Source organism: Oryza glaberrima, chromosome 2 (genome assembly GCF_000147395.1).
Source record: "Oryza glaberrima chromosome 2, OglaRS2, whole genome shotgun sequence".
NCBI classification, from domain to species: Eukaryota; Viridiplantae; Streptophyta; class Magnoliopsida; order Poales; family Poaceae; genus Oryza; species Oryza glaberrima.
The window spans coordinates 6,052,044-6,076,527 of record NC_068327.1 but is presented as its reverse complement, the minus strand read 5'-3'; the positions used below and the strand labels follow the sequence as shown (position 1 = coordinate 6,076,527).

Genomic DNA, 24,484 nt, shown 5'->3' with positions numbered 1-24,484 from the left:
CATGCTCTGGGGTTGGGAAAAATAGAGCAAGACTGAGTACTACCCACTGTACTCAGCAAGTCATACCGGAATGGGGATATGATGCAGGGAATTATCAAAGGAGAGCTAGAGTGGTTCATTTGCATAAAGTGAGCATTTATAAACAGAAGTTGGAAGATTTAAACAGTTGTAATAATTAATTAATATTGATCATCCGCTGTCCAACACTATCCCACGTTGCAACAGGCCCAACCATCCACCTATACTATCCAATTTCATTAGACTAAACTAGGGTGAGACTAATCACGGTGAATCTGGTTGACCGCCCATAACCGCGGGCACGGCTATTCGAATAGTTTTACTCTGATCAGAGGTGTACAACTGTGCCCACAAGACACAGCCCCACGACACGTTTCCGTGTGCCGACATGCCACCACGACATACCGGAAAGAGGCCGTGACAGGACCCTTCGCATAACCCCCTCTAGCCAAGCACACCACACCTCAGGTTTCACCCCCGTCCCCAGCGGGCAACGGGCAGTCCCCTCTCGTGCCTAGGTGAATCCGGAAGCGACAGAGGCCGTCGCAGGGCCCGCCCCACTCCATCACGCCCACCCTTGCCTGGATGCGTCGACTAGAGGAAAGCTACACTACAAGCCCAGCCGTTGCCCACGCTGGCTTGTGGTAAGTACGATAAGTTCTTCCAGGGCATCCCGCGAACCGGTCCTTAACTGCCATGGGTGCGACTAGCAAAACCATGCACCCACAGCCCACCATGTGATTCATTTTAATTAACCAACACCAAAACGGTGGTACTAAACCAACCTTACCAATTGAACCTAAAGTCTATATTTTAGTGAGCTTTCCCCATTGTGTGCTAGTGGAACTAAGCATGGCTAAGCAATTCCTAGTCCAAAATCTATTCATGTTATAACCCAAGCTAACAAAGGAGCATGGTATCAAAATGGAATGGCTGTAACAATAGGTAAACACCCCATCGTAACATTATAAAACAATGCAATATTTGAAGAAAAACAATAGAGCATTTGCAATATAGGATCAACATGTTCAAGTGACAAGCATGACTTGCCTTGCTCTGCTGCTGGAGAAACCTCGGCGACTATCTCGAAATACACCGGAGCGTCGGAAGAACCGGAGTCTAGCGACATACAAGGCAAACATTGCAAACAGGCTATAAGGCTACTGAAACAGAGAACAAAACCATTTTTAATGGATTCTACACATTTTTCTTGATTTACTGAAACTTGAATGGGCTTAAACGGAGCACGGATGAATTAGTTATGAATTTTAGAAGATTCACTGTGTTTATTACTATAACAAAAAGTCCTTAAATCATTTATTGCGCAATAAATCCCAGGGCTGACATCATAGGGGGGGCGGCACCGACATGCGGGGCCCACCGGTCAGCGGCTCAAGAGAGAGGGAAAAGGGGCGCCGGCACGCGGGGCCCACTCGGTAGCGGCTCAAAGGGGGGGGCGGTCCACCGTGGACCGGGACCACGCGGGTGGTCCACCGCCGGTCCACGGGACCGACGGCCCAGATCGCCCCCGGGGCTGATCGGACGGACGGCGGCGACCCGGCTCGGCTCGGCTCAAGGCCGGCCGACCGGCCACGGCGACGGCGACGGCGCGGGCGCGCGCACGCGTTGCCGGCGACGGCAACCGGCGGCGGAGGCGGCGGCGCGAAGGCGACGCTAAGGCGGCGGTGCTAAGCGGCGGCTAGGAAGGAGAGGGAGGGGAATAGAGGGGAGAGGAAGCCTCACCGAGGGTGGCCGGCGTGGAGGAAGACGACGGCGAACGGCGACGACGAGCCACGGGAGGACGACGGCAACCGACGGACGGGATTCGGGGTGCCCTAAGGAAGGAGAAGAGAGAGATTAGAGGGAGAGAGATGAACCACGGCGATGGGAAACCATGGCCGAAGGCGGCGGACATGGCGGCTCTCACCGTCGCACGGTGAGAACGGCGCTCCGGCGGCGAACCTCGACGAAGGAGGGGTGGACGGGGTGGATCTCGGCCACGCGAACCCGACGGCGGCGACGGCGCGGCGCTGCGGCGAACCTAGCAGCGGCTAGCGGCGGCCGGAGCGGCGGGAAAGGCGGCGGCGGGTGGATGCACGGCGCGGGAGTGATGGGGAGCACGAGGGAGTTCGGTGAAATGGGGAAAAAGAGAGAGGGGGCGACGTCGGAGCTTAAATAGGGAGAGAGGGGGCCGGACGTGGCCGGGAGAGGCGAGAATCGCCGGCCGACGTGGGGGAGTGGGAGAAGAGAGAGAGAGAGAGAGAGAGGCGGGATTCGAAAATCGAATCCTGGCCATCCCGGGCACGGGCGCGGGCGGGAGAGAGAGGGGAGGTGGGCGCGGGAGGCGCGGCGCACGACCGGGGCGGCCGACGTGGCCCGGAGGGGGCGGGACGTGGGCACAGCGGCGATTTCGGCGGTGGTGGCAACGTGGGAACGGGCGGCCGGAGGAAGGGGACGACCCCGACAGGTGGGGCCCACCTGTCGGTGTCCTGGGGAGAGAGGGGAGGCGGGCGGCCGGCCCGCGCGGCTTAGCTGGGCCTCGGCCTTCGGCCGGCCCAGCGGGAGGAGGGGGAGAAAAAAAAAGAGGAATGGGCCGGCGGCCCATTCAAAGGAAAAAGAGAAAAGAAAAGAAAGAAAAAGGAAAAAGAAGGAAAAAGGATTTTTCCTGGGATTAAAATTGCATGTGCTCAATTTTAATTGGTTAAAATTATTTCTAGGGCTCTGAAAATTCCACTAAAAATCCTGTTAGTGAGTTTTGACATGTAGAACTCAAGAAAAATTCCACATGCCAATTCCGATTATTATTTGCGTTAATTTATTAAGGTTTTCTCTTGATTTACACAAGTATTTTCTTGAGACCATTTATAACTTCAATTTAGGCTTAGGAAAGAACTTTGGGGTGTGACAGCCTACCCTTGCCAAAACCAACTACATCGAGTGGGCTGCGGTCATGAGGGTGAGGCTCCAGGTGCGGCACATGTGGGAGGCAGTTCGGTACGACGACGTCGACTACGACGAGGATTGACGGCCGCTGGATGCCCTCAGTGCCGCAGTCCCACCCGAGTTACAGTTCTTGCTTCCTCAGAAGTGGACTGCCAAGGAGGCCTGGGATGCTATCGCTGCGGCACGCATCGGTAGCGATCGCGCCCGCAAGTCCACACTGCAGGCACTCCGCAAGGAGTTAGAGAACCTAGCTTGAAGGCCAGGTGAGGATGTTGATGACTTTGCCCTCCGTCTCAACACTCTTTTGCAGAAGATGGTGCAGTATGGCGACAACACCTACGACGAGGAGAGAGCCGTCGAGATGAGCCACAGCCTCTCTCGGGGCCTATAACCATTGGCGGGAAGCTCCATCTCACTCGGGAGCAGTGGGAGGCCAGCCAGGGAGACGAGAGGAAGGGGGAGTCATCTCCCCCGACAGGCGGCCGCAAGCCGCGGGGAGGTGTCCAGCTATGGTGGGCGCGGAAATGCGCCGAGGGTGGCGCTCGCAGAGGCACCCAAGGCGGCGCCGCCGGCAACCACAAGCCGGCACAAGACGACGCCTGCCGCAACTGTGGCAAGCTTGGCCATTGGGCCAAAGACTGTCGACAGCCACGACGCGGCCAGGCCCACGTCGCATAGGCGGAGGAGGAAGAGCCGGTTCTGCTCGTAGCACATGCAAGCATCGAGCTACCTCCAGCGGCACCGGCCGCAGCAGCTTTCCTCCACCTTGATGAGCCGAAGGTACTCCTCTCCCTCTGCAACGGCTCCAGCGACGACAAGGCTGATGGGTGGTAGCTCGTGACCGGCGCAACCCATCACATGACCGGCCGACGGGAGTTCTTCACCGAACTTGACTCCAGCGTCCGAGGCTCTGTCAAGTTTGGGGACGCCTCCGGCATGGAGATCAAGGGCGTTGGCTCCGTCACCTTCACCGCTAAGTCCGGTGAACACAGGCTGCTAACCGGAGTCTACTACATCCCCGCGTTGAGCAACTCTATCATCAGCATGGGGCAACTGGATGAGAATGGCTCACGCGTGTTGGTCGAGCACGGAGTCATGAGGATTTGGAATCGCCGTCGTCACCTTCTTGCCAAGGTAACCAGAGGCACCAATCGACTCTACATCCTCAGTGTGCAGGTGGCACAACCAGTGTGCCTCGCCGCTCGTCGGGATGACGAGGCGTGGCAGTGGCACGAGCGCTTTGGGCACCTCCACTTCGAGGCCCTGAAGCGGCTCAGTGCCAAGGAGATGGTGCGAGGCCTGCCGTGCCTTGACCACGTGGAGCAGCTCTGCGACGTCTGCGTGGTAACGAAGCAGAGGCGGCTCCCCTTTCCCCAGCAGACGGGCTTCCGAGCCAAGGAGCGGCTCGAGCTCGTGCACAAGGACTTGTGTGGCCCAGTGACACCGGCCACACCAGGAGGACGACGTTACTTCCTACTGCTCGTCGACGACCTCTCCCACTACATGTGGGTGATGGTCCTCGGCAGCAAGGGAGAGGCTGCGGACGCCATCAGGCGTGCGCAGGCTGCTGCGGAGGCGGAGTATGGCCGCAAGTTGCGCGTGCTGTGCACCGACAACGGCGGCGAATTCACGGCGACTGAATTCGTGTCGTACTGCACTGATGAGGGCATTCAGCGCCACTACACCACGCCGTACAGCCCGCAGCAAAACGGTGTCGTCGAGCGGCGCAACCAGACGGTTGTGGGGATGGCTCAGGCTCTCCTCAAGCAGAGGGGGATGCCGGCCATCTTCTGGGGAGAGGCGGTGGTGACGGCCGTCTACATCCTCAACCGCTCGCCTACCAAGGCCCTAGACGGCAGGACACCGTACGAGGCTTGGCATGGGCGCAAGTCGGCGGTCTCCCACCTGTGGGTCTTCGGCTGCCTCGCGTTCGCCAAGGAGCTTGGCCACATCGGCGAGCTCGACGACAGGAGCACTCCAGGGGTGTTCATCGGCTACGCGGAAGGCTCGAAGGCCTACCGCATTCTCAACCCGGAGACACAGCGTATGCACACGGCGCGCGACGTAGTGTTCGACGAAGGGCGAGGGTGGGCATGGGACAAGGCGGTGGACGATGGTTCGACTCCGACATACGACGACTTCATTGTCGAGTACGTCCACTTCAAGGGAGCTGGGAGAGTAGGCAGCTGTTCTTCACCGAGCGTGTTTACCCTAGTCCCCGAGCCTCCACCGACTCCTACACCGACATACCCTCGAGCCACGACTTCAACTACGACGAGCTCTGCGCCGACACCACCACAGCCGGCGACCCCACGCACTCCAGCACCAACAGCCACTCCTCCGGGCACGTCCACTCTGACGCCAGCTCGCGTTGAGCACAGCCTAGTGGAGTTCGCTACTCCTCTCTCCCATGACGAGAAGCGCATCGACGCATACCACAACGGCGAGCTGCTGCGGTACCGTACGATGAAGGACCTCCTCGGCGACCAGCCAGTGCCAGGACTAGTGCCTCGCGACCTGGAGGCGCAGTTGCACCTTGCGTGCGACGATGGTGAGCCTCGGTCTTTCGCAGAGGCCGAGGGACACGCGGCATGGCGTGCCGCGATGCAGTCGGAGATGGACGCGGTTCAGGAGAACCGCACCTAGGAGCTTGCTGACCTCCCTCGTGGTCACCGCGCGATCACCCTTAAGTGGGTGTTCAAGCTGAAGAGGGATAAAGCCGGAGCCATTGTCAAGCACAAGGCTCGCTTGGTGGCATGTGGTTTCGTGCAGCAGAAGGGGATCGACTTCGACGATGCCTTCGCCCCCGTGGCAAGGATGGAATCCGTGCGACTCCTCCTTGCGCTGGCTGCTCAGGAAGGCTGGTGCGTCCATCACATGGACGTCAAGTCGGCGTTTCTGAACAATGAGTTGAAGGAGGAGGTCTATGTGCACCAGCCACCGGGTTTCGCGATCCCCGACAAGGAGGGCAAGGTGCTACGCCTGCACAAGGCCCTCTACGGCTTGTGGCAGGCTACGTTACCCAGATACGGGGATACGGACACGGTGACACGGGGATACGGCATTTTCCAAAATATAAGGATACGGGGATATGTTAATATATGTATAAATAAAAAATAAAAATACAGAAAATTAGTAAAAACAGGGCAACAATGCATTGTAAATTAGTGCTAGACCACAAATAATGCATAGACCATAATAAATTAATAGTTCAACGGTACATCCAAACATCTCAATGCCTTCATCTAAACCTTACATTCCTAGATTCCCTCCCTGGCCTTTCCCTGTTTTCTCCGTGAACTCAACATACCTCACACGGGCAGCATTCAAGAGGTTGCTTGCCCTTGCTGGACCACTAGTTCCTCTTGATAAATCAACAGCAAAATTAGCAGCCACCACTAGGATGACTAGATGCACTAGCACTTGAGCTTACAGATCGATAATCCATGGGATCTAAGAAAAAAAAAGATAGTACTTATACTAAGAAAAGATGAAGAGCATTGCAGTCTTCCAGATCTACTAAAACTCTTAAAAGAAGAAAGAAGAGCATTGCAGTATTACACTGTCGCAGAGCATGGCAGTGATGGTGTTGTGCTGGCATAGCAGTTGGAGGCGCAGCCCAACGCGCGGCCCCAGCACAACTCGGTGGCGGTGACTGTCGATGGGAAAGCCCGGCAGCGATGAGGGGCGTCGGTGGTGATGGTGTTGTGCCGACGTCGGATAAGAGACGGAGCCTACCGTGGTGGCGCTGGCGCAGCCCATTGACGATGACGGCGCTGGAGCGTTGGGGATGAGAGGCTGAGAGTCGGCGCAAGCTGGGTGGATTTGCCGCCACGCACACGCGCACGCGGTTCTTTGATACGGGCGGAAGATTTGGATTAGATGTATCGGGACCGTATCAAAAACGTTATCGGGAATTATTTTATTTATTTCAAAATCATGAAAAATACAGATACGTCCAGGACACGTATCCAGCCGTGTCTGATACGTGTCCGTATCCGATCGCGTGTCGGACACAGACACGCAGCTGATTTGCCGTATCCGTGCTTCGTAGGCGGCAGGCACCGAGGGCATGGAATGCCAAGTTGGATTCCAAGCTCAAGGGGATGGGCTTCAAGCAAAGCCCGCACGAGGCGGCCATCTACCGGCAGGGCAATAAAGGAAATGCCTTGCTGGTGGGTGTCTACGTCGACGACTTGGTGATCACGAGCACCAAGGATGCGGAGGTGGCGGTGTTCAAGGAAGAGATGAAGGCCACCTTCCAGATGAGTGATCTGGGGCCTCTCTCCTACCTAGGGATCGAGGTGCACCAGGACGACTCCGGGATCACACTTCGACAGACCGCCTACGCCAAGTGTGTCGTTGAGTTGGCTAGGCTCACCGACTGCAACCCAGCTCTCACTCCGATGGAGAGACTGAAGCTGTGCCACGATAGCACGACGGAGGAGGTAGATGCTACGCAGTACCGGCGTCTTGTGGGGAGCCGTCGCTACCTCACCCACACACGACCGGACTTGGCATTCTCCGTCGGCTACGTTAGTCGGTTCATGCAGCGACCAACGACGGAGCATCAGCAGGCTGTGAAGAGGATCATCCGCTACGTTGCGGGGACTCTCGACCACGGTCTCTACTACCCGAGGTGTCCTGGCAAGGCACACTTCGTCGGGTACAGCGACAGCGACCACGCCGGCAACATCGACACCAGCAAGAGCACGAGTAGGATTCTCTTCTTCCTCGGCGAGTACCTCGTTAGCTGGCAGTCGGTCAAGCAACAGGTGGTGGCCCTGTCCAGCTGCGAGGCCGAGTACATAGCAGCCTCCACCGCTTCGACCCAGGCGCTCTGGCTTGCTCGACTGCTTGGTGATCTCCTCGGCAGAGACACTGGAGCGGTGGAGCTCAGGGTGGACAGCAAGTCCGCTCTGGCCCTAGCAAAGAACCCCGTTTTTCATGAACGGAGCAAGCACATCCGGGTGAGGTACCACTTCATTCGAGGCTACTTAGAGGAAGGGAGCATCAAAGCGAGCTACATCAACACCAAAGACCAGCTTGCGGATTTGCTCACCAAGCCCCTTGGGAGGATCAAGTTCTTTAAGCTTTGCTCTAGGATCGGGATGACCCAACTTTCCCACAAGACGACGCACAAGACTTAGGGGGAGAATGATGGAATAAGCCTTGTGGTCTTTGGTCTTTGTGGTCCTTCCCTTGCTTTTAGGTTGTTTTTCTCCTTTTATGACAGCATCCTTTCAGTGTTGTTTTTAGCATCTTTCAGTTTTACTTTTAGCATCTTAGTACAGCATCTCTGCTAGCATCTCCTTTATGCTTTATGCTTTCAAATTTCGAATTTTAGACTAGCTTCCAGCCATCCAGCCAACTATGGATATATATATATATATATATATATATATATGTATCTAACCTCCCCCGGGACGGCATGGCTTTGAGTTTGTGAATGGAAGAAAACCAGAAAATTGCCCCATCTTGAGTGCCATCCTCTTATCAATGAGAGTAACCATTGAAATACTAACACAAAAGACCCTATCTCGCCTTCGTGCGGATTTCCATATCGCGCGGGACAGAGTGACGGTGCAAGATTTCGTGCGCGCGTGCCGCATGTGCCAATGGAACAAGACGGAGCACCTCCAACCGGCCGACCTGCTGCAATCCTTGCCGGTGCCTTCGGCGGAGTGGGCTGACATCGCTATGGACTTCGTCGAGGGGCTCCCGCGAGAACATGGCAAGACGGTCATCGTAACGGTGCCCACTTCATCCCGTTCTCATCCGTACACGACGACATCGGTAGCAGCTGCCTTCTTCGCGGAGATCGTCCGCTTGCACGGTGTTCCGGTCTCCATCGTCATCGACCAAGATCCAGTCTTCAGCAGCCCTTTTTGGCGTGAAATTTTCTGGTTGGCGGGTGTGCAGCCGAATCTTTCATCAGCCCTTCACCCTCAATCCGATGGCCAGTCCGAGGTGACTAACAAGATCATCGTGATGTATCTTCGATGTTTCACTAGGAATGGTCCGTGTCAATGGCTTCGATGGCAACCATGCGCGGTGTATTGCTACAACATGTCGTATCAGTCATCACTTCGGACATTGCCGTTCCACGTCGTCTATTGTCACGAGCTGCCGACGCTGCGTGCCTACAATTCGAGTTCATCTCGTCTGCGCGCAGTTCAACAGATGTTACAGGAGCGGGATGACTTCCTGAGGGCGTTTCGCGATCGTTTAGAACAAGCTCAACAGACTTACAAGGCTGCGTATGACGGCAAGCATCGTGCATTGGAGTTCAGTGTGGGCGATTGGGTTTGGTTCGTTTGCTTCACCGTCCGATTGCGTCAATCGCTGTCAAGGGACGCGGCAAGCTAGGATGCATTGGCATTGGCGCTGTGGCGTATCGCCTTCATCTTCCCCCGGGCGCTCGATTACATGACGTGTTTCATGTGGGGTTGTTGAAGCCATTTCACGGAGTTCCGCCGGAGCTAGTACCACTGTTGCCGCCCACTCATCATGGTCAAGTTTGTTTACAGCCGGCCAATGCTTCCTAGAGCCGTTTGGCGCGTGGTGTTCACGAAGTTCCCGTTCATTGGAAGGATAAACCGGCAGCTAAAGCTTCGTGGATGTCGCTGGATGGATTTCGGTCTTGGTATCCATATTTTCAACTCTCGGATGAGCTGCTTCTCCAGGGAGGGAGAGATGTCACGTGGGGATTATAGTATAAACGACACCGCAACAGGAGCAGCGACGACAATGTGTGACGAGGAATAGTGTGTGGTCCGGTTTAGAGTTTGTTAGGGAGTTTGTTAGTTCTATATCTCTTAAGTTGCTAGGATTTTATCCCTTAGATTTGCTTTAAATTTGTAGGTCAATTCAATTGAGATCAGATCACATCTCGTGTATTTCCTGCCTCGCTGGTGTGGTGCCAAACATGGCTTCGCCGCACCGACGAGGTCTAGGGCCATGCCCAACAACTGCGTTCAAATACTCTCTTCGCCACAATCCCCCTTCAAATCTCCTCGCCCGTGACATCTTGTCCGTGATCAATCTATTATCGCGTTGACTTCTATGTGCTTTCAGAGGCTAGGGGTTGGGGCATGGTTCAGGTTAGTGAGTGCCCTTTTGCCAAAAAGCCACTCGGCTTCCACATTTTAGAGCGTGACCCTAATCCGTGATTTTTCTCTTCTTCGCATGCAATATCCATATTTTCTAAGGGCGTCTATGTCAAATAATACATCATAGGTACTGTTTGGGAGGGAGCTAGATCGAATTACGCAGAAACTGGAGGACTTTATAGCTAAATTCCACTACGCCACTGTAGCAATCCGACATGGCACGCGTGAGCGGCTGCCCCAGCTGCGCAGCTTAAAGTTTTTCGATTTGTTTTCGATAAACAGGGAGACCCAACTCTACAACTCAATTATAAGTTCAAAAATTAACGTCAGAGCAAAATAAATCGATAAGGCCCTAATGCTAAAGAATATTTTGTTTTTATAAACGAGAAAACAAAGTTCAAATTTACAAACTTAACAAAGACGAACCGTGTCAACCAAAAAAAAATTGGAAACTCCAAAAATGATATTTGAAGAATTGATGCACGGACATTTCAAAATCAAGGAATCCAACTTAAAGTACAAATTTTAAATTTATGGATTAAAAATGAAGCGTCAACAGAGAAACCAATAAATCGTTCGGGACAAGTAAACTTTGATTTCCGCAAAATCAGTAAGATGCAACCAAATGGAGACATCTAGCCCGCAACCAACATATTTTTTTTTGGATAAAGACGGAGACTAGTAAGCATATGTACAAACAAAATTTAGGAAATTGATATTTCAAACTAAACTAAAGCTTTAAAGTCCAAAGAGAACATCAAAAGAATAGATACAAGAGAAAGTTAGAAAATAAAGAACTCCAACTAAAAGGTTTAAAGGTTTAGTTCGACTGAAAGGACAGAGCACAGAGCGTGAAGGGACAAACCTAAGAACGATTGATACAAGGAAATCGCGATTTTCATAAAAGCGTCAAGGTGCAACAAAATGCATGGGTCCAGTTCACAACAAAGTTATTTGTTTTTAATAAACAGGAAGACCTCTACAACTCAATTAATAAGTTCAAAATTAACTTCAGAGCAAAATAAAACGGTTAGTCCTCAATGCAAAACGAATATTTTGTTTTTATAAACCAGAAAACAAAGTTAAAACAAACTTTAGGAAGACAATCCGTAATAACAAAAAAAATTGAAAACTCCCAAAAGGATATTTGAAGAATCGATGCAAGAAGAACGTTACAAAATCAAGAAATCCAACTAAAAGTAAGAAATTTAAACTTATGGATGAAAACGAAGCGTCAACGGAGAAACCAACAAATCGTTTGTAACAAGCAAACTATGGTTTTCACAAAATCAATAGGATGCAACCAAATGTAGCCATCTACCCAAAACCAAGAGATTATTTCAATAAACAGGGAAACTTAACTCTAGAACTTAGTTACAAGTCTAAACATCCGAGCACAAAAAAGCCGCAAGGTTTAAATGCAAACAACTATTTTCTTTTCACAAACTAGTAACATAAGTTCATACAAAATTTAGGAAATGGAGACTTCAGAACTAAAAAAAGTTCTGAAGTCCTAAGAGAAGTTCCAAAAAGAGAAACTTTATAGTTGAAATTCAATAATGAAAAAACAACCGTCATGCGAGAAACAAAAATATAGTTTTCATATAACAGATATCAAAGTTCAAACAAACTTAGGCCTTGGATGTTTCAACTTAATATTATTGTAACCCAGATTATTGAGCTAGATTAATAAAAGCTGAATTATAATAAGCTATAGTCGAATAAGCTATGAGTTGTATGTTTATGTGGATTATGATAGAATAAGGGTAGTGAGTCTTTTAGCCACCCAATAATCTGAAAAAAGCACGTTTAGATGAGATTACCAGATTATACTAATCTAGCTTATAGATTATAATAATCAATCATAATAATCTACCTGTTTATTATAGATTATTACTAATAATCCAGATTATAATAATACTAAGCTGAAACAAATAGGGCCTTAAGGAAGACGAACGGTGACAACCGAAAAATTGGAAACTCCAAAAAGGATGCTTGATGAATCCATGCAAGAAGTACATTTGAAAATAAAGGAATCCAACTAAAAGTACAAAATTTAAATTTATGGATGAAAAATGAAGCATCAACGATGAAACTAATAAAAAGTTAGGGACAAGCAAACTACTATATTTACAAAATCAATAAGATGCCACCAAATGTAGGCGCCTATCCCGCAATCAAGATATTTTTATCGATAATTAGGGAAACGTAACTCTAGAAATTAAATTAGTTATAAGTCTACTATTAAAATGCCAGAGCAGAAAAAAGCCACAAGGTTTAAATGCAAGCAACTAATTTTATTTCACAAACTAGTAAGCATAAATTCATAAAAAATTTAGGAAATTGAGATTTCAGAACTAAAGTAAAGCTTTAAAGTCTAAAGAGAAGTTGCAAAAAGAGAAACTTTGTAATTGAAGAAATCAAACTCAAAGTACCGAGTTGAAACTTAAGAATGATAAAAGAACCATCACACCATAAACCAAAGTTAACTTTTAAAGTCCAAATTGCATGTCAAAACCATGTATACAAGAGAACATTAAAAAAATAAAGTAATCTAACTAAAAGCTTAAAGTTTAAATGAAAGGACGAAAAATAAAGCGTTAAGGGAGAAACCTAGAAACGTTTGATACAAGGAAACTGTGATTTTCCGAAAAGATTGAACGTGCAACAAACTATAAGGGTCCAGCTCACAACAAAGTTATTTGTTTTCAATAAACGGGGAGACTCAACTTTACAACTCAATTAAAAGTTCAACACTAACGACAGAGCAAAATAAGTCGGTCAGGGAAAAATGCAAAAGAATATTTTGTTTTTATAAACCAGAAAACAAAGTTCAAATAAAAATAAGGAAGATGAACCGTGACAACAAAAATAATTGGAAACTCCAAGAAGGATATTTGAAGAATTTATGCAAGAAGAATGTTTCAAAATTAAGGAATCCAATTAAAAGTACAACAAAACTACGATTTTCATAAAATCAATAAGTTGCGAGCGAATTTAGACGTCCAGCTTGCAACCAATATATATATTTTTTTCGATGAAAAAGGAGACGTAACTCTATAATTTAATTATAAGGCCAAAATTAAAACGTTAGAGCACAAAAAAGCCGCAAGGTTCAAATGCACACAAATATGTTCTTGTCAAAAATTATTAAGAATCAGTTCAAACAAAATTTAGGAAATTGACATTTCAGAACTAAAATAAATATTTAAAGTCCAAAGAGAAGATCAAAAAAGAAAAACTTTGTAATTGAAGAAATCATACTAAAAGTACTAAATTGAAACACAAGGCTGAAAAACAAACGTCACTCGATAAACCAAACTTGTAAAGACCAAATAGCATGTCAAAAGCATTGATACAAGAGAACGTTCGAAAATAAATAAATCCAACTAAATGCATAAGGTTTAAACGAAAGGATTGAAAATGAATCCTCAAGGGAGAAACCTAGAAATGTTTGATACAAGGAAACCATGATTTTCATAAAAGCTTCAATGTGCAACAAAATGCATGGGCCCGGCTCACAACAAGTTATTTGTTTCCGATAAACAGGGAGACCCAACTCTACAACTCAATTATAAGAGCAAAATTAAAACGTCAGAGCACAATAAAGACGCAAGGTTTAAATGCAAGCAAATATTTATTTTAACAAATAACTAAGCATAGGTTCGAACAAAATTTAGGAAATTAACATTTCAGAACTAAAGTAAAGCTTTAAAGTCCAAATAGAAAATCGAAAAAGAAAAACTTTGTAACAAAAGAAATCGAACTAAAAGTACCAAGTTGAAATTCAAGGATGAAAAAACAACCGTCACTCGAGAAACAAAAATAATGTTTTGAAGTCCAAATAGCATGTCAAAAGCATTAATAGAGGAGAACGTTCGAAGGTAAAGAAATCCACCTAAAAGCATTAAGTTTAAATGAGAGGACGGAAAATGAACCGTCAAGAGAGAAACCTACAAACGTTTGATACAAGGAAACTGCGATTTTCATAAAATCTTCAAGGTGTAACAAAATGCATGCATCCAGCTCACAATAAACTTATTTGTTTTCAATAAAAAGGGAGACCCAACTCTACAACTAAATTATAGGATCAAAATTAACGTCAGAACAAAATAAAGCGGTCGGCTACAAAGCAAAAGAATATTTTGTTTTCATAAACTCGAAAGCAAAGTTCAAACAAACTTAAGGAAGACGAACAATGATAACCGAAAAAATTGGAAAGTCCAAAAAGGATATTTCAAGAAATAAAGATTTCAGAACTAAAATAATGATTTAAAGTCCAAAGAGGAGATCAAAAAAGAGAAACTTTGTAATTGAAGAAATCAAATAAAAAGTACTAAATTGAAACTCAAGGATGAAAACACAACCGTCACTCGAGAAACCAAAATGAAGTATTTTAGACCAAATAGCATGTAAAAAGCATTAATAGAAGATAATGTTCGTAAATAAAGAAATCTAGCTAAATGCATATGGTTTAAACGAAAGGACAGAAAATGAAGCGTTAAGTCAGAAACCTAAAAATGTTTGATACAAGGAAACCTTTATTTTCATAGAAGCTTCAAGGTGCAACAAAATGTATGGGCCCAACTCACAACATGGAGAATTACAAGTGGAGACCCAACTCTACAACTCAATTACAAGTGCAAAATTAATGTTAGAGCAAAATAAATCAGCTAGGCCTTAATGCAAAAGAATATTCTGATTTTATAAACCAGAAAACAAAGTTCAAACAAACTTAAGGAAGATGGACCGTGACAACCAAAAGGATATTTGCAGAATCAATGCAAGAAGAATGTTACAAAATGAAGGAATCCAACTAAAAGTACAAAATTTGAACTTATGGATTTAAAATGAACCATCAACAGAGAACCAATAAATCGTTCGGAACAAGCAAACCACGGTTTTCATAATATCAGTAGGCTGCAAACCAAGACATTTTTTCGATAAGCAAGGAAACATAAGTCTTGAACTTAGTTATAAGTCTAAACATCAGAGCAGAAAGAACCCGCAACATTTAACTATAAGCAACTGTTTTCTTTTCACAAACTAGTACCCATAGGTTCAAACAAATTTTTGGTAATTTATAATTCAGAACTAAAATAAAGCTTTAAACTCCAAAGCGAAGATCAAAAAGAGAAACTTCGTAATCGAAGAAATCAAACTTAAAGTACCGAGTTGAAACTTAATGTTGAAAAAAAAACTGTTACGCCAGAAACAAAAGTAAAGTTTTGAAGTCCAAAGGATACAAGGAAAGCTTGATTTTCATAAAAACTTCAAGGTGCAACAAAATGCATGGGCCCAGCTCACAACAAAGTTATTTGTTTTTGATAAACAGGGAGACAACTCTACAACTCAATTATAATGCAAAAGAATATTTCCTTTTTTCAAACTAGAAAACAAAGTACAATCTTTTCACGAACTAGTAAGCGTAAGAACATACAAAATTTAGGAAATTGAGATTTCATAACTAAAATAAAGTTTTAAAGTCCAAATAGAATTTCCAAAAAGAGAGTATCAAGTTGAAATTCAAGGGTGAAAAAACAACGGTCACTCGAGAAACCAAAATGAAGTTTTCAAGTCCAAATAGCATGTCAAAAGCATTAATACAAGAGAACTGTCGAAAATAAAGAAATCCAGCAAAAAGCAGAAGGTTTAAACGAAAGGATGGAAAATGAAGTGTCAAGGAAGAAAACTAAAAATGTTTGATACAAGGAAACCATGATTTTATAAAGGCTTAGATGTGCAGCAAAATGCATGGGTCCATCTCACAAAACGTTATTTGTTTTCAACAAACAGGGAGATCCAACTCTACAACTCAATTATATGATCAAAATTAACGTCAGAGCAAAATAAAATGCTTAGGCATCAATGCAAAATGAATAGTTTGTTTTATTAAACCAGAAAACAAACTTCAAACAAACTTTAGGAAGACGAACAGTGACAACAAAAAAATGGAAACACCAAAAGGGATATTTGAACAATCGACGCAAGAAGAACGTTACAAAATCAAGAAATCCAACTAAAAGTACAAAACTTAAACTTATGGATGAAAAATGAAGCGTCAACGAAGAAACCAATAAATCGTTTGGAACAAGCAAACTACAGTCATCATAAAATCAATAAGATGCAACTAAAAGTAGACGTCTAGCCCGCAACCATGATATTTTTTCGATAAACAGGGAAACATAACTCTGAAATTAAATTAGTTATAAGTCTACTATTAAAACGCTAGAGCACAAAACAACCTCAAGGTTTAAATGCAAGCAACTATTTTCTTTTCAGAAACTAGTAAACACAAGTTCATACAAAATATAGGAAATTGAGATTTCAGAACTAAAATAAAGCTTTAAAGTCCAAAATAAATGAAAAAAGAGAAAGTTAGTAATTGTAGAAATCAAACTTAATGTACCAAGTTGAAACTAATTGTAGAAATCAAACTTAATGTACCAAGTTGAAACTTATTGATTAAAAAACTCGTTACGCGAAAAACAGAAGTTAAGATTTAAATTCCAACTAGCAGAACATTTGAAAATAAAGTAATCTAACAGAAAGCATAAAGTTTGAGTAGACAGAATTGTAGCGTCAAGGGAGAAACCTAGAAACGTTTGAAACAAAGAAACCGCAATTTTCATAAAAGCTTCAAGATGCAACAAAATACATGGGTCCAGCTCACAACAAAGTTGTTTGTTTTCAATACACAGGGAGACCCAACTCTATAACTCAAATATAAGCTCAAAATTAATGTCAGAATAAAATAAAATGGTTGGTCTTGAATGCTAAAGAATATTTCGTTTTCATAAACTAGAAATCAAATTTCAAACAAACTTAAGGAAGACAAACTGTGACAGCCAAAATAATTGGAAACTCCAAAATGGATATTTGAAGAATCGATGCAAGAAGAACATTTCAAAGTCAAGGAATCCAACTAAAAGTACACAATAGCCTCAACAGAAAAACCAAGAAATCGTTTGTTACAACCAAACAACGATTTTAATAAAATCAATAAGATGTAAACAAATGTAACTCTAGCCTGCAACCAAGATATTTTTAATACAATCAATGTGTTTTTATTTATAGAAATGCATTAGAGTATTTATAAAATTTATATTTGAGCACTTCTTGACGTGAAGTGATATCCTTAAACTTAGTTTTATACCCAACATGCACAGAAGAACTCGAACGTAACCATGCCCTATACGTGTATGCATGGCCACACTAAGTTACTCAAAATTTTTCATTTTGGGTTGGAAAGGAAAAAAGTTTTAATTCGCCCTTAAATTCTCTATATGCAAAGGTCGGATTGTCCTCACCTTGCTTCAAAATGAATATTTGAGGTTCACAAAAATGGATTAGTTTTCTTCCAACTATTTGACATGAAATTTTTAGATCCTAAAGTTCGGGTATGTAACAGTCTATCCCCCTTAAAATAAATCACGTCCCCGAGATTTGTGTCGGGTCGTGGATGGAAGTGTTGTCGAATAAGGGTCAGCCTACTTAGGAATTCATATTATTTATGTGGTTCTTACAATGATTTTGTCTTTGGTGAGGGTGGTATAAAAACCTATCCTTGTTTGATTGGTGGAATATGATCTAAGGTGTCATGGCTTTGTTGTTTTCTAATAACAATACAACATTATTGATTTTAAATGTTTATAAAACTTTTCAAGAATACCAGATTAAGTATCTCTAACCGTTAGGATGTAACAAGGTTCAAGTCTTCATGGTCTACGGTCATGATCTAACCTTGTTGATCTCACATTCGACAAATTTAAGTTTTAAGACAGCAAGTAAGGCGGTTGGGAAAATATAGATAAATTGAACAAAACTTTGGGTTACATCTTAGGGGTTGGAAATATTTGTTCTCCAAGTGATAATTAGTCATATGCAATCTAATACAAGGTGTTCTAGGAATATTTGTCGAATCATACTTGGATGCATCAGGACGTTCTCATTATCTGCATCCATATACTTGGGTCGTGGTAGAAAATGGGATGCTGGATGACATGTATAGCAATGACTTTTCTTTTGCTCAAAAAGGCAAGGATGTATGCTATGATATCAAGATGAACGAAATGATGCGATGCATGTATGAAATGATACAATGATTATGAAGATATTTTGTATTGCATACATTCCATAGAACAATCCTTTGGGCAAAATTGTTCTTGAGACTATTGATCCTACTCAAGGTATTTCATGGGCATGGGAAGGGTTGCAACTCTTTACAGGCTAGGACAAGCTGACAAAATTAAACATTTTCTTAACTCAGACTCATAACAAGGCTCTCCTTATCCTAGAAAAAGATGGTAATTTTAAAACAAATGGATCATCTTAGAGAAGTTTTCAAAACCTACAAGTCAAGTTCCCAAACCATGTTTGTGAGTTGCTGCGATGTACAAATCTTGCATCCGACCGTAAAGGGGCACAAAATTTGCACACTGAGCCATCTCAACTTAACTTACATAGTTTGCTTATGACTTGTTCCTAGTATGATATTTCCATTTAGGCTTGTGGGGCTTGCAAAGGTTACATGTTGTCTCTGGGTTTCTAAGGTCATGGTATTCTACCCCCCTTAAAATAAAATAAAATTTAGCAATGGTGTTTATCAAGAAATTTTAATGGAAGAGCTAAATAGGTCTATGTGCCAGTCTGCCAGATGCTGTCCTATCCAGTCCCAAGGCGCAAACTGAAGCAAAAGACTATGTTAGATGGGTTATAAATTAGGAAAAAAATATATATTCATGATCCTAACAAAGTTTTTTTTCCAATCTGGAAAGGAATGGTGATTTTTTGGATAAATAGATTATTTTAAAGAAATTGGTCAAGATAAGTGATGCAGTGCTGGAATTTACCGATCTAGCCCGCAACCAATAAGATGCAACCAAATGTAATGTCTAGCCCGCAACCAAGATATTTTTAAATGTAAGCAAATATTTTCTTTCACAAACAAGAAAGCATAAGTTCACACAAAATTTAGGAAATTGACATCTCGGTACTAAATTAAAGCTTTAAAGCAAAAGAGAAGATCGAAAAAGAGAAAGTTTGAAACCAAAGAAATCAAACTGAAAGTACCAAGTTGAATCTCAAGAATGAAAAAGGAACCGTCGCTTGAGAATCCAAAGTAAAGTTTTAAAGTCCAAATAGCATGACAAAAGCATGAATACACGAGAACATTCGCCAACAAAGAAATCCAACTGAAAGCATCAAGTTCAAACGAAAGGATTGAAAATGAAGCGTCAAGGGAGAATAAAGTTTGATAAAAGGAAACCGCGATTTACATAAAAACTTCAAGGTGCAACAAAATGCATGGGCCCAACTCACAATAAAGTCATTTGGTTTCAATAAACAGGGAGACCCAACTATACAACTCAATTATAAGCTCAAAATTAATGTCAGAACAAAATGAAATGGTCGGCTTCAATGCAAAAGAATATTTTGTTTTCATAAACCAGAAATCAAAGTTCAAACAAAATTAAGGAAGACGATGAAAAAATTGGAAACTCGAAAAATGATATTTGAAGAATCGATGCAAAAAGAACGTTTGAAAATCAAGGAAACCAACTAAAAGTACAAAATATAAACTTCTGGATGAAAAATGGCATGTCAACAGAGAAACCAATAAATCGTTCGGGACAAAACAACTACAATTTTCAAGAAATTATCATCGGAGCAAAATAAAACTGTTAGGCCTCAATGCAAAATGAAAAAAAGTTCCAACAAACTTTAGGAAGACGAACCGCTACAACCAAAAAAAATTGGAAACTCCAAAAAGAATTTTTGAAAAATCGATGCAAGAAGAACGTTACAAAATAAAGAAATCCAACTAAAAGTACAAAATTAAAACTTATGGATGAAAAATGAAGCGTCGACGAAGAAACCAATAAATCGTTTGGAATAACCAAACAACAATCAACATAAAATCAATAGAATGCAACCAACTGTAGACAACTAGCCAACAACCAAGACATTTTTTCGATAAACAGGGAAACGTAACTCTAGAACTTTGTTATAAGTCTAAATGCAAGAGCACAAAAAAGCTGCAAGGTTCAAATGCATGCAACTATTTTCTTTTCACAAACTAGTAAGCAAAGGTTTATACAAAAATTTAGGAAATGGAGATTTCAGAAATAAAATAAAGCTTTGAAGTCCAAAGAGAATTTTCAAAAAGAGAAACTTTATAATTGAAGAAAATACCAAGTTGACACTCAATGATGAAAAAACAACCATCACGCAAGAAATCAAAGTAAAGTTTTTATAAACAAGATATCAAAGTTCAAACCAACTTAAGGAAGACGAACGGTGATAAACGAAAATTTTGGAAACTCCGAAAAGGATATTTGAAGAACCAATGCAACAATAACGTTTGAAAATAAAGGAATCCAACTAAAATTACAAAACATAAACTTATGGATGAAAAATGAAGCGTCAACGGAGAAACCAAAAAATCGTTCGGGACAAGCAAACTACGATTTTCGAGAAATCAATAAGATGCAACCAAATGTAAACTGTGATTTTCATAAAAGCTTCAAGGTGCAAAAAAATGCATCAATCCAGCTCACAACAAAGTTATCTGTTTTCAATAAAGAGGGAGACCCAACTATACAACTCAATCAAAACTTCAAAATTAACGTCAGAGCAAAATTAAACGGTTAGGCCGCAATGCAAAATGAATATTTTGTTCTATTAAACCAGAAAACAAAGTTCAAACAAACTTTAGGAAGACGAACCGCGACAACCCAAAAAAAATTGGAAACTCTAAAAAGATATTAAAAGAATCGATGCAAGAAGAATGTTACAAAATCAATAAATCCAACTAAAAGTACAAAATTTAAACTTATGGATGAAAAATAAAGCGTCAACGGAGAATCCAATAAATCGTTCGGTACAAGCAAACTACGGTTTACATAAAATCAAAAGCATGCAACCAAATGTAGACAACTTGTCTGCAACCAAGATATTTTTTTGATAAACAGGAAACGTAACTCTAGAACTTTGTTATAAGTCTAAATGTCAGAGCACAAAAAAGCCGCAAGGTTTAAATGCAAGCAACTATTTTCTTTTCACAAACTAGTAAGCAAAAGTTTATACAAAATTTAGGAAATGGAGACTTCAGAACTAAAATAAAGATTTGAAGTACAAAGAGAAGTTCAAAAAGATACAATTTATAATTGAAGAAATTCAACTAAAAGTACCAAGTTGAAACTCAATGGTGAAAAAGCTACCGTCACGCGAGAAACCAAAGTAAAGTTTTAAGGTCCAAATAGCATGTCAAAAGCATGAATATAAGAGAACATTCGAAAATAAAGAAATCCAGTTGAAACCATAAAGTTTAAACAAAAGGACGGAAAGAGAAGCGTCAAGGGAAAAACCTAGAAACGTTTGTCACATTGAAACTGCGATTTTCATAAAAGCTTCAAGGTGCAAAAAAAATACGTCAATCCATCTCACAACAAAGTTATCTGGTTTCAATAAAGAGGGAGACCCAACTATACAACTCAATTATAACTTCAAAATTAACGTCAAAGCAAAATTAAACGGTTAGGTCTCAATGCAAAATGAATGTTATTGTTTTATTAAACCAGAAAACAATGTTCAAACAAACTTTAGGAAGACGAACCGCGACAACCAAAAAAAATTGGAAACTCCAAAAACGATATTTGAAGAATTGATGCAAGAAGAACGTTACAAAATCAAGAAATCCAACTAAAAGTACAAAAATTTAAACTTATGGATGAAAATAACGCGTCAACGCACAATCCAATAAATCGTTCGGTACAAGCAAACTAAGGTTTTCATAAAATCAAAAGGATGCAACAAAATGTAGACAACTTGCCCGCAACCAAGATATTTTTTCCATAAACAGGGAAACGTAACTCAAGAACTTTCTTATAAATCTAAATGTTAGAGCACAAAAAAGCCGCAAGGTTTAAATGCAAGCACCTATTTTCTTTTCACAAACTAGTAAGCAAAAGTTTATACAAAATTTAGGTAATGGAGATTTCAGAACTAAAATGAAGCTTTGAAGTCCAAAGAGAAGTTCGAAAAAGATAAACTTTATAATTGAAGAAATCCAGCTAAAAGTACCAAGTTGAAACTCAATGATGAAAAACAACCGTCACGGGAGAAACCAAAGTAAAATTTTTTATAAACCAGATATCAAAGTTCAAACCAACTTAAGGAAGACGAATGGTGATAACCGAAAAATTTGGAAACTCCAAAAAGGATATTTGAAAAATCGATTCAAGAAGAATGTTTGAAAATAAAGGAATCCAACTAAACTTACAAAACATAAACCTATAGATGAAAAATGAAGCGTCAACGGAGAAACCAATAAATCGTTCGGGACAAGGAAACTACGATTTTCATGAAATCAATAAGATGCAACCAATTGTAAACGACGATTTTCATAAAAGCTTGAAGGTGCAAAAAAAATGCATCAATCCATCACACAACAAAGTTATCTGTTTTCAATAAAGAGGGAAACCCAACAATACAACTCAATTATAACTTCAAAACTAACGTCAGAGCAAAATAAAACGGTTAGGCCTCAAGGCAAAATGAATATTTTGTTTTATTAAACCAGAAAACAAAGTTCAAACAAACTTTAGGAAGACGAACCGCGACAACCCAAAAAAAATTGGAAACTCCAAAAAGGATATTTGAAGAACCGATGCAAGAAGAACGTTACAAAATCAAGAAATCCAACTAAAAGTACAAAGTTTAAACCTATGGATGAAAAATAATGAGTCAACGGAGAATCCAATAAATCGTTCGGTACAAGCAAACTATGGTTTTCATAAAATCAAAAGGATGCAACCAAATGTACACAACTTGCTCGCAACCAAGATGTTTTTTTGATAAACAGGGAAATGTAACTCTAGAACTTTGTTACAAATCTAAATGTCAGAGCACAAAAAAGCCACAAGGTTTAAATGCAAGCAACTATTTTCTTTTCACTAACTAGTAAGCAAAAGTTTATACAGAATTTAGGAAATGGAGATTTCAGAACTAAAATAAAGATTTGAAGTCCAAAGAGAAGTTCAAAAAGATACAATTTATAATTGAAGAAATTCAACTAAAAGTACCAAGTTGAAACTCAATGGTGAAAAAGCTACCGTCACGCGAGAAACCAAAGTAAAGTTTTTATAAACCAGATATCAAAGTTCAAACCAACTTAAGGAAGATGAACGATGATAACCGAAGAATTTGGAAACTCCAAAAAGGATATTTGAAGAATCGATGCAAGAAGAACGTTTGAAAATAAAGGAATACAACTAAACGTACAAAACATAAACTTATCGATGAAAAATGAAGCGTCAACGGAGAAACCAATAAATCGTTCGGTACAAGCAAACTACAGTTTTTATAAAACCAAAAGTATGCAACCAAATGTAGTCGTTTAGCCCGCAACCAAGATATTTTTTCGATAAACAGGGAAACGTAACTGTAGAACTTACTTACAAGTCTACGATAAAACGCCAGAGCACAAAAAAGCCGCAAGGTTTAATTGCAAGCAATCTTTTCACAAACTAGAAAGCATAAGCGCATATAAAATTTAGGAAATTGAGATTTCAGAACTAAAATAAAGTTTTAAACTCCATAGAGAAGTTCCACAAAGATAGTACCAAGTTGAAATTCAAGGGTGAAAAAACAACCGCCACTCGAGAAACCAAAATAAATTAAGTCCAAATAGCATGTCAAAAGCATGAATAAAGAGTAACATTCCAAAATAAAGAAATCCAGCTGAAACCATAAAGTTTAAAACAAAAGGACGGAAAGAGAAGCGTCAAGGGAAAAACCTAGAAACGTTTGTCACATGGAAACTGCGATTTTCATAAAAGCTTCAAGGTGCAAAAAAAAAATTGCATCAATCCAGCTCACAACAAAGTTATCTGTTTTCAATAAAGAGGGAAACCCAACTATACAACTCAATTATATCTTCAAAACTAACGTCAGAGAAAAATTAAACGGTTAGGCCGGAATGCAAAATGAATATTTTGTTTTATTAAACCAGAAAACAAAGTTCAAACGAAATTTAGGAAGACGAACCGCGACAACCAAAAAAAATTGGAAACTCCAAAAGAATATTTGAAGAATCGATGCAAGAAGAACGTTACAAAATCAAGAAATCCAACTAAAAGTACAAAAATTTAAACTTATGGATGAAAATAACGCGTCAACGTACAATCCAATAAATCGTTCGGTACAAGCAAACTATGATTTTCATAAAATCAAAAGGATGCAACAAAATGTAGACAACTTGCCCGCAACCAAGATATTTTTTCCATAAACAGGGAAACGTAACTCTAGAACTTTCTTATAAGTCTAAATGTCAGAGCACAAAAAAGCCGCAAGGTTTAAATGCAAGCAACTATTTTCTTTTCACAAACTAGTAAGCAAAAGTTTATACA

At 42.0% G+C, this 24,484-nt stretch overlaps 1 protein-coding gene across 1 annotated transcript in view; it reads right to left on the bottom strand.

The window, feature by feature from the left end:
* The window catches only part of LOC127762283 (cysteine-rich receptor-like protein kinase 10), a 40,361-nt gene that overhangs the window by 10,581 nt on the left and 5,296 nt on the right, over window positions 1–24,484 (bottom strand). Inside the window, exon 3 of the mRNA XM_052286725.1 lies at window positions 1,069–1,137. Within this exon, the coding sequence (XP_052142685.1) occupies window positions 1,069–1,137 (69 nt within the window). The remainder of the gene's footprint in view (window positions 1–1,068; window positions 1,138–24,484) is intronic.